This window comes from Canis lupus, chromosome 9 (assembly GCF_011100685.1).
Source record: "Canis lupus familiaris isolate Mischka breed German Shepherd chromosome 9, alternate assembly UU_Cfam_GSD_1.0, whole genome shotgun sequence".
Lineage (NCBI taxonomy): Eukaryota > Metazoa > Chordata > Mammalia > Carnivora > Canidae > Canis > Canis lupus.
In genome coordinates, this window is record NC_049230.1 from 38,107,008 (window position 1) to 38,118,630 (window position 11,623).

Consider the following 11,623-nt stretch of genomic DNA (forward strand, 5'->3'; position numbering starts at 1 on the left):
TAATATATAAAATTTGGTTTGCTGAAAAGATAAAAAATATAGATAAGCTTCTTCAGGGGCTTATTTAAGAAAAGGACTGGGTGGCGGGCACTGAGGCGGGCGCTTGACGGGATGAGCACTGGGTGTTATTCTGTATGTTGGCAAATTGAACACCAATAAAAAATAAATTTATTATTAAAAAAAGAAAAGGAGAAAGAAAATAAGTTATACAATATTAGAGATTAGAAAGGGGTTATAAACACAGATAAATATGAGATTAAAAAATTAGAAGAGGATCATACAAGACTATGGCAAAAAATTGAAAATTTCAGGGTGCCTGACTGGTTCAGTTGACAGAGCATGAGATTTTTTATCTCAGAGTTGTATGTTCAAGCCCCATTTTTGGTGTAGAGATTACTTAAAAGTAAATAAAAATAAAAAAATAAATTGAGCAGCACCTGGCTGGCTCAGTTGGGGGGGGGTGTGCGCAAGTCTTGATCTCCAGGTTGTGAGTTCTAGCCCCACATTGGTTATAAAGATTACTTTGAAAAAAGTGGAATCTTTAGGAAAAAAAACTTCATAGGAGTAGAAATTTTTATAGTCTTAGCTCAAAATCTGTCAAAAAAAAAAAAAAAAAAAAAGACTTTACCCTGTGCCTTTTCCATAGCATCCAGTGGAATATATACAGCAAAGAATTTTGCTGGGTTTGCCTCACAATACAGAATTTGCTGTCTCCTACCCAGGTTCTATATTCATGGCTCTGTCTTTTTTTTTTTTTTTTTAGGAAAGGATTTGTGCTTGGAAATTGAATGACTAGTAGGAAAATGAACATTAGTATTGATTTTGAAACTATGCTGAACTGGATTTAGATGTGGGAAGAGTCACTCTTGGGGAGAAGAATAGGAAAAAAAATGAAAGATTGTCAGCTGCGAAAAAAGCAGAATGAAAACATATTACAAGCTATTATTGCTTTGCTGAATTCTGGAGGGGGAATTATCAAGGTTGAAATTGAGGATGAAAACTACAGTTACTAAAAAGATGGAATAGGATTAGATGTGGAAAGTTCTATTGGGAATATTCTTCCATCTGTTCCTAAATACCTAGACTTTATGCAGCAAGGTAAATATTTTCTAATCTTTGTCAAATCATGCAGCTCAGAAACCTCTGGTTTACAGATTGTCACCTTGAGGTCGAATTTGTACAAAAGGGATATAACATGTACAAGTATCATGGATGCTACCGCTACACTGGAGTTCCTCAAAGACAAGACAAAACTGGAGGGAGATTGTATAGACCTAAATTGCCTCCAAAGTGGGATGTATGAGAAGAGAGTAACATAGAGGCCTTTGCTGATGACTTTTTTTTTTTAACAGGACACAACTTAGGTGGAAAGAAAACCTCCCCTTTACTGAATCCACATATGTTGAAATGAAAGCCAACTCAACAGAAAAATTGTTACAATGCATTAAAGAGATTCTCCCTTAATATGTTTCTACATTTTCAAATACTAATGGGGGATATTTGTGTACTGGTGGGTTTTTTTTTTAAAGATTTTACTTATTTATTCCTGAGAGACACAGGGAGAAGCAGAGACATAGACCGAGGGAGAAGCAGGTTCCTCACAGGGAGCCCAAGGTGGGACTCGATCCCCAGACTGGGATCACGCTCTGAGCCAAAGGCAGATGCTCAACCGCTGAGCCACCCAAGTGTCCCTTGTTTATTGGTTTAAATGAAGATGAAGCAATTGGCTTTAAAAGAGGAGTAAATGATCTTAACAAGTTAATTCCAGAAATAGAAAAATTCATTAGGAAGTTGCCTATCATTTCTGTATGGAGAAGAAGGCGATAAATTACTCACATAAATTGCTTCAAGTATATGATGAAGGGAATCTTCGTGGATATGTCTGTGCCTTCAAAATAGAGCCATTTTGCTGTGCAGTGTTTGCTAAAGAGCCAGAATCCTAGCATGTGAAAGACAACCATGTGTGACAATTTACCATGGAGGAATGGATTTCCAAGAGAAGGAAGATTAGAAAGGATGCTGTGTTGGGCTAGGATGGAAGATAAGAAGAAGGAAGATTAGAAAGGATGCTGTGTTGGGCAAGGATGGCAGGTAGGTTTTCATTTGGGATTTGAGGGAACATCTTAGTTTTCACATTTCAACACCTAATTTACTAATGTCTGGTGGATACAATCAATCATTCTCTCTCTTATTTTCTTCTACCCACTTAGATGATGGATATTTCATACAGAAACCACATTACCTCTATCAGTAGCACAAGATGGTACTAAGATCAAATTAACCCTATTTTTCTTCCCTACCACCTCTTTACTCTCAATGAGAAAGCCTGTTGAATCCTTGTTCTTTCTGAGCTCAGTTTTAGTAACTGACCATTTCTTTCTGTCAGGACCACTTGCCTCTTCTATTCACCTTTCCTTCATCTTTCTTTACACCTTTCTGTTTATCTCCTCTAAAACCTCTTCCCTCTTCCTCTTCCATCTTTCCATCTAGCGGCCAAAATGTAACCCTAAATTAAAAAAAGAATAATGCTGGTATTTTATCTGATTTTGGAAAATGAAAGCCTCAAATAAAGTTAAACCACACTAGCAACTTTAAAATCTCTGAAAATACAAGGCTTTTCCTTAGAACATGCACGGAATTCAGCTGTCCTTTACTAGCCATCTCATCTTCCAATTTTAATTGCCTTTGAAATGAACCCAATACATAATAATGTATTCAATGGCTATTAATGCATTTTTCCTATTGATTTTCATTCCATGCACAGTGTGTTCCAGCAGCATCAAGGATTAAAATGGATTAAAATTGTAATTTGTAGGATGCTGGGGTGGCTCAGCCAGTTAAGCATCCAATTCTTGATTTCAACTCAGATCATGATCTCAGGGTTATGAATGGAGCCTTGTCTCAGGCTCTGCACTGGGTGTGGAGTCTGCTTAAGATTCTCTGTCTCTCCCTCTCCTGATCTCCCACTGCCCCTCCCCTGCATTCTCTCTCTCTCTCTCTCAAAAAAAGATGTTGGAAAAAAGAGTTTTAATATTGCAATTTGTGGGGCACCTAGCTGGCTTAGTTGGTAGAGCATATGACTCTTTTATTTTTACCCTTTATAAAGATTTTATTTATTTATTCATGAGAGACACACACACAGAGAGGCAGAGACACAGGCAGAGGGGAAGAAGCAGGCTCCATGGAGAGAGCCCAACGTAGGACTCGATCCTGGGTTTCCAGGATCATGCCCTGGGCCAAAGGCGCGCCAAACCACTGAGCCACCTGGGCCACCCCTATGACTCTTTTAAAAGAAATTTATTTATTTATTTATTTATTTATTTATTTATTTATTTATTTATTTATAGCAAGGGAGGGCAGAGAGAGGGAGAGAGAGAATCCCAAGCAGGATCCACGCCTAGCACGGAGCCTGATGTGGGACTGTATGCCGTGACCCAAATCAAGATTTCCTGTGAGCCAAAATCAAGAGTCAAATACTTAACCAACTGAATCACCAGGCACCCTAGAGCATGTGACTCTTGATCATGACGTTGTGAGTTTAAGCCCCATGTTGGGTGTAGAGATTACTTAAAAATAATAGGGGTACCTGGTTGGTGGTTTGCAGTTGTTGGTTGTACTGTTTTTATATGTCATTTAGGCTAAGTTATTAATTGTGTTGTTCAAATATGCTGTGTCCTGGGCACCTGGGTGGCTCAGTCAGTTAAATATCTGACTTTGACTCAGGTCATGATCTCAGGGTCCTGGGATCAAGCCCCACATCAGGCTCCCTGCCCAGTGAGGAGTCTGCTTCTTCCTCTCCCTCTGCCCTTCCCCTGCTCATGCTCTTTCTCTCTCATAAGTAAATAAAATCTTTTTAAAAAATCTATGTGTCTTTAGTGATTTTTGTTGTTTGCCTCTGAAGATTCTGTTTATCAGTTAGTGTTAAATTATTCAACTTAAATTGTCTGTATCTCCTTTTTGTTTGGTCAAATTTGTCTCCTGTATTTTGAACCCATGTTATCAGGTACATACAAATGTGTTGTATGTTCCTTGGACTTGACTCTTTTATCAATATAAAATGGATTTTCTGTGTGAACAACTCTATTTTCTGTGATAGAAAAGTTTTAGTATTTCCTTTCTGATCTTAATAACTCTTATTTCTTCACCTTACTATACTGCCTAAGATTAAGACCTCAGGAAAAGGTTGAATACAAGAACTGAAAGCAGAAAAATTTCCTTCTCAGTCTTTTTTTTTTCTCAGTCTTTTTTTTTATAGATTTTATTTATTTATTCAAGAGAGACACAGAGAGAGAGGCAGAGATAAAGGCAGAGGGAGAAGCAGGCTCCCTCTGGGGAGCCCGATGCAGGACTCGAACCCAGGACTCCGGGGGTCATGCCCTGAGCTGAAGGCAGAGGCTCAACCACTGAGCCACCCAAGCATCCCTTTCCTTCTCAATCTTAAGGAGAAAGTGTTCTGTATTTCTTTTCTTAGATACCCTTTATCAGATTGATAAAGTTCCCCTTTATTCTCATTTTCTGAGAGTACTAGGGAAATCATGAATAGATACTGAATTTTATCAAATGTTTTTTCTGGATCTATTAAAGTGACCATACCCACCTGCCCCTTGGCCTTTTTCTGTTAATATGGTGAATTATAATGGTTGGTATTTTTTTAATGCTGGACATACCTTGCATTCCAAAATAAACTCCATTTAGCCGTGTTGTATTATCCTATTTATATATATATAGATTTTTTTAAAAGATTTTATTTATTTATTCATGAGAGACACACAGAGAGAGGCAGAGACATAGGCAGAAGGAGAAGCAGGCTCCATGCAAGGAGCCTGATGTGGGACTCGATTCCCGTATTCCAGGATCAGGCCCTGAGCCAAAGGTAGACGCTCAATCGCTGAGCCACCCAGGCATTCCTGTATTTCTAGATTCTGTTTGCTAATGTTTTGCTGAGAAATTCTTCTTGTCTGTGTTTATGAGGGATATTGACCTGGAGCTTTCTTTTCTCGTATTGTCAGGATTTAGAATCAGAATGCTCTGAGAAATGTTCATTGTTCCTGTTTTCTGAAAAAGTTTGAGTAAAAGTGGTGATATTTCTTCTTTATATATTTTATAAAAGTCACTGTTGAAACTCCTTGAAGTTTTCCTAATGGGAAGATTTTGGTAATAAACTAAATTTCTATATCTAATATAGATCTAATGATACAGAATTGTTCAGATTTTCTGTTTTTTTTCTCATGTCAGTTTTAGTGTATTGTTTTCATAGATTTTGTCCATTTCATCTAATTTGTCAAATATATTGACAAAAAATGTTTGTTGTTTATAGCATTCTCTCTCTCTCTCTCTCTCTCTCTCTCTCTCTCTCTCTCTTTTAGAGTGAGGGAGAGCAGGAGTGGGGAGGGGCAGAGGGAGAAAGAGAGAGAGAATGTTAAGCAGGCTTCATGCTTAGCACAAAGCCTGACACAGGGCCCAATCTCACAACCCTGAGATCATGACCTGAACCAAAATCAGGAGTTGGACAGTTAACTGAATGAGCCACCCAAGTCCCTCTATAGCATTCTCTTTTAATCTTTTTAATGTGTGTAGATCTGTACTAATACAGTATTTTTATTTCTGTTGTTCATATATATTTTTACTCTTTTTTGTGATGAATCTTGTAAAGAGTTTATCAACTTAATTTTATTTTCAAAGAACCAACTTATGGACTTGGTAATTTTATCTGTTGTTGTTTTCATTGATTTCTGCTCTGCTATTATAATTTCCTTTCTTCTACTTACTTTGGGTTTCTTTTTTTTTTTTTTAATTTTTATTTATTTATGATAGTCACAGAGAGAGAGAGAGAGAGGCAGAGACACAGGCAGAGGGAGAAGCAGGCTCCATGCACCGGGAGCCCGACGTGGGATTCGATCCCGGGTCTCCAGGATCGCGCCCTGGGCCAAAGGCAGGCGCCAAACCGCTGCGCCACCCAGGGATCCCTTACTTTGGGTTTCTTAAAGTGGAAACTAAATTCATTTAATTTTAAGGCTTTTCCTTTTTTAACACAAGCTTTATATTTCTCTACTAAAAAGCAGTCTACTAAAGTACCACTACTACTTTATTTGCAATTTTCCAATTTTTATATGTTGAATTTTAATTATTCAGTTCGGAAATCTTTCTAATTTTCCTTATGAGTTCTTTGATAGATGGGTTATTTAGAATTTTCCCATTCAGTTTTCAAATACTTGGGGATGCTGTAGACATCTTATAGTTTTTTGATTTTGTTTTTTTAAAGATTTTACTTATTTATTCATGAGAGAGACAGAGAAAGAGAAAGAGACATAGGCAGAGGGAGAAGCAGGCTCCTTGTGAGGAGCCTGATGTAGAACTCAATCCCAGGACCCCAGGATCACAACCTGAGCCAAAGGCAGATGCTCAACCACTGAGCCACCCAGGTACCCCTAGACATCTTATAGTTATTGATGTTTAATTTAATTGTGTTGTGATCAGAGAACATATTCTGTAAGATTTAAGTCTTTTGAAATGTACCTGACAGCCAACATTTCCAACCTATTTTTCTTCAGCCTAGTAAAACTGCTGATTTCTGCTTGGGCTCTATTCACTCCTAACACAATATAGAAAATATCCTTAAGCCAAAACCTGGGGTAAATGTGGAGAAACCTCTTGTTCTTCCTGTCTATCAAAGATTGCAGTCTTTTAAGTCATATTCATATTGGTTGTTCCGCAGGTCTTCAAATCACTCTTATTTATTTTATACAGCTTCCCTAGTTATTTTTGGTGGGAAGATTGGTCTGAGACAAGCTACTCTTTCATGGTTGGAATTGAAAGTTGCCCAGTGATTTAAAATTTATTCTAATTGTTTTCATATGCAGTGGCACCAGGACAGAGATATGTTCCAGAAGCCCTCTACAAGGAACTGTTCTCACAACAAGAAGGACTTGCAGAGTTAACATATATAAAGAAATGGACTCTGTTAGTCAAGGTACATTGATCTTTTCGAGGAGCTGGTCTTTGGATCTGGGCTCGCAAGAGAATCAGAATGTAATCTGTGATGCTCTTCTAATTGCCCAGGACCATCCACTAGTCTTATATACTTTATTCAGGGTACTGAATAAGGAGTTAATAGGCTACTCTTTGCAAGCTGCCTTCACTTTAAAGCATAAGCTGGTAAAAATTTGTGGTTACACTGGGAAAATGTGTGTAGTACGAAAGATCTTCTATGTGAATGGAGAACCTTCTACATTGATTGAAGACAGTGCAAGCTCTTTTCATGACATAAGCTTCCAGATATTTTATCCTAAATCCTACAATCTTGAAGAAACTCAAACAGCAAGAAACTTGAATAAAGTCCTTCATACAGTCCTGATGACACATTTTTGAGTTACCAGTTTATTTCTGAGATTTGTCAGCACCTCTTAGATAACTTGTATGTAATATTTTCAGAGGAATGACACAATGATATTTATTTAAATCTTGTCCATGTCACACCTGAATCATGGCAATGTTTTTCATTGTATAGTCAATAATATCTTTAATTCTGTAAAAAATATGCCTTTGAAAAACTTTGCAAGGTAAGAAACTTGTTGGAATGTTAGAAAATCGGGTTCGTTTTTACTTACTTCTTCCTAAATTTTCTTTATAGATGTTACTTAAGGGTTATTTAGGAACATTGATTTGTTAGTCTCTCTGTGCACAGTTGTTATTTACTCTGTGAATAGTTCATGGATAGATTTTCTTCCATTTTTAAATTGGAAAAAACTTGCAATAGTTTATTTTTAACAACAAGGATAACAATAACAATGGAAATTTCCCAAGATGTAACATAAAACCTATATTACTTAGAAAAGATTGGGCGCCAGGCTGGCTCGGTTGGTAGAGCATGTAACTCTTTTTTTTTTTTTTAAGAAATTTATTTTTTATTGGTGTTCAATTTGCCAACATATAGAATAACACCCAGTGCTCATCCCATCAAGTGCCCCCCTCAGTGCCCATCACCCAGTCCCCCCCACCCCCGCCCACCTCCCCTTCCACCACCCCTAGTTTGTTTCCTAGAGTTAGGAGTCTCTCATGTTCTGTCTCTCTTTCTGATATTTCCCATTCATTTTTTCTCCTTTCCCCTTTATTCCCTTTCACTATTTTTTATATTCCCCAAATGAATGAGACCATATAATGTTTGTCCTCCGATTGACTTATTTCACTCAGCATAATACCCTCCAGTTCCATCCACGTCAAAGCAAATGGTGAGTATTTGTCGTTTCTAATGGCTGAGTAATATTCCATTGTATACATAGACCACATCTTCTTTATCCATTCATCTTTCGATGGACACGGAGGCTCCTTCCACAGTTTGGCTATTGTGGACATTACTGCTATAAACATCAGGGTGCAGGTGTTCCGGCATTTCATTGCATCTGTATCTTTGGGGTAAATCCCCAGCAGTGCAATTGCTGGGTCGTAGGGCAGCTCTATTTTTAACTCTTTGAGGAACCTCCACACAGTTTTCCAGAGTGGCTGTACCAGTTCACATTCCCACCAACAGTGCAAGGGGGTTCCCCTTTCTCCACATCCTCTCCAACATTTGTGGTTTCCTGCCTTGTTAATTTTCCCCATTCTCACTGGTGTGAGATGGTATCTCATTGTGGTTTTGATTTGTATTTCCCTGATGGCAAGTGATGTGGAGCATTTTTTCATGTGCTTGGAAACTAGCCCTTTATCTGATACGTCATTTGCAAATATCTTCTCCCATTCTGTAGGTTGTCTTTTAGTATTGTTGACTGTATCTTTTGGTGTGCAAAAGCTTCTTATCTTGATGAAGTCCCAATAGTTCATTTTTGCTTTTGTTTCTCTTGCCTTCATGGATGTATCTTGCAAGAAGTTACTGTGGCCAAGTTCAAAAAGGGTGTTGCCTGTGTTCTCCTCTAGGATTTTGATGGAATCTTGTCTCACATTTAGATCTTTTATCCATTTTGAGTTTATCTTTGTGTATGGTGCAAGAGAGTGGTCTAGTTTCTTTCTTCTGCATGTGGGTGTCCAATTTTCCCAGCACCATTTATTAAAGAGACTGTCTTTTTTTTCCAGTGGATAGTCTTTCCTCCTTTGTCAAATATTAGTTGACCATAAAGCTGAGGGTCCACTTCTGGGTTCTCTATTCTGTTCCATTGATCTATGTGTCTATTTTTGTGCCAGTACCACATTGTCTTGATGACCACTGCTTTGTAGTACAACCTGAAATCTGGCTTTGTGATGCCCCCAGCTATGGTTTTCTTTTTTAATATTCCCCTGGCTATTCAGGGCCTTTTCTGATTCCCCACAAATCTTAAAATAATTTGTTCCCAAAAATAATAATAATAATAAATAATAATTTGTTCCAACTCTCTGAAGAAAGTCCATGGTATTTTGATAGGGATTGCATTAAACGTGTAAATTGCCCTGGGTAACATTGACATTTTCACAATATTAATTCTTCCAATCCATGAGCATGGAATATTTTTCCATCTCTTTGTGTCTTCCTCAATTTCTTTCAGAAATGTTCTGTAGTTTTTAGGGTATAGATCTTTTACCTCTTTGGTTAGGTTTATTCCTAGGTATCTTATGCTTTTGGGTGCAACTATAAAAGGGATTGACTCCTTAATTTCTCTTTCTTCAGTCTCATTGTTAGTGTATAGAAATGCCACTGACTTCTGGGCATTGATTTTGTATCCTGCCACACTGCAAATTGCTGTATGAGTTCTAGCAATCTTGGGGTGGAGGCTTTTGGGTTTTCTTTTTTTTTTTTTTTTTTAAATATTTATTTATTTTTTTTTTTATGATAGTCACACAGAGAGAGAGAGAGGCAGAGACACAGGCAGAGGGAGAAGCAGGCTCCATGCACCGGGAGCCCGACGTGGGATTCGATTCCGGGTCTCCAGGATCACGCCCTGGGCCAAAGGCAGGCGCCAAACCGCTGCGCCACCCAGGGATCCCGCTTTTGGGTTTTCTATGTAGAGTATCATGTCATTGGCGAAGAGGGAGAGTTTGACTTCTTCTTTGCCAATTTGAATGCCTTTTATTTCTTTTTGTTGTCTGATTGCTGAGGCTAAGACTTCTAGTACTATGTTGAATAGCAGTGGGGAGAGTGGACATCCCTGTCTTGTTTCTGATTTTAGGGGAAAGGCTCCCAGTGCTTCCCCATTGAGAATGATATTTGCTGTGGGCTTTTCGTAGATGGCTTTTAAGATGTTGAGGGATGTTCCCTCTATCCCTACACTCTGAAGAATTTTGATCAGGAATGGATGCTGTATTTTGTCAAATAGAGCATGTAACTCTTGATCTGAGTCGCGAGTTTAAGCCCACATTGGGTCTAGAGCTTACTTAAAAAAATTTTTTTAAAGAAAAGGGAAGATCATCATTGATGATACTCACAATTTCCATAATAGAAACAAAGAAGGCAAAACTTGTTATCCCTTCCCTTAAAATCTCTTGATCTTCATAGACTATTTTTACACAATTCAGTTGGAGGAGTTACAGCTTTTCTAATTGTTCAGCTAGCACCCTAAGAACTCACCAGAATGGTCACTTTATTTTTCTATAGGCAGTTATTTTTTTTAATTTTTTAAAACTTTTTATTTATTTATGATAGGCACACAGTGAGAGAGAGAGAGAGAGAGGCAGAGACACAGGCAGAGGGAGAAGCAGGCTCCATGCACCGGGAGCCCAACGTGGGATTCGATCCCGGATATCCAGGACCGCACCCTGGGCCAAAGGCAGGCGCCAAACCGCTGCGCCACCCAGGGATCCCTCTATAGGCAGTTATTAATAAAGAAGGCGAACTGAAAAAAATCCAGAAAATTCTCTTGAACATAGTTTTGGAGGAAAGCAGCCAGAGTATTAGTAGAAGCCCTTTAAAACAATGACTGTTTTCATCAAGAAAGATAAGGAGCACCAGGATTTGACATTTTCCAGTCATCTAAGATGAGCTGGGGACTAAGATAAAGCTCAACAGAGCCAGATGAACCTTTGGCTGGGTATTGTGAATCCATGTCTAAGACATTCAGTTAGAATGAATTTAGTGGGATCTTGGAACAGAGAATAGAACCCAAGTTCACCAGCAAGGCTCAGCCTTCTCTATCAGTGTGTTCAATGTCAGAAGAAGTAAAGCATTGCATACAGAATTCTGGGGAAAATTAAGTTTCACATAGGCGTATTTTACCAAACCAAGATGTCACTTGACTATAAAGTAAATAAGCACTTAAAAAAAAGAAGATTTTATTTATTTATTTGAGAGAGTATGTGAACACAAGTGGGGGCAGGAGGGTAGGAGTGGGGGGAGGGAGAGGGAGAGGGAGAAGCAGGCTCCCCACTGAGCAGGGAGCCTGACAACAGGGCTTGATCCCAGGACCCTGGGATTATGACCTGAGCCAAAGGCAGACACTTAACTGACTGAGCCACACAGGGACCCCAATAAGCAAACACTCTTATCGAAGAACTTAGGGAACATAATTCTCTAATATCTTCTTGAAAAACAACCTTTTAGTGAAATCCAGTTAATGAATGTATGAACCAAAACAGAATACAAAAAAAAAAAGTGAGCACACATTTACTCCCCGAGTCTCTCCAGTGCGAAATCCCAGCTGCTTTTCCCCAGCCTTGCCTAGCA

General features: G+C 38.5%; 1 protein-coding gene across 1 annotated transcript; it reads left to right on the forward strand.

Annotated features, from left to right (window-relative positions):
* Positions 1–803: 803 nt before the first annotated feature.
* SLFN12 (schlafen family member 12) lies at positions 804–7,768 on the forward strand. The gene is given in 9 exon segments (XM_038546042.1): positions 804–822; positions 825–883; positions 885–1,242; positions 1,245–1,333; positions 1,336–1,499; positions 1,692–1,795; positions 1,798–2,028; positions 6,861–6,937; positions 6,940–7,768. Coding segments are annotated over 9 exon segments (1,530 nt in total). The 3' UTR covers positions 7,369–7,768.
* Positions 7,769–11,623: the final 3,855 nt, after the last annotated feature.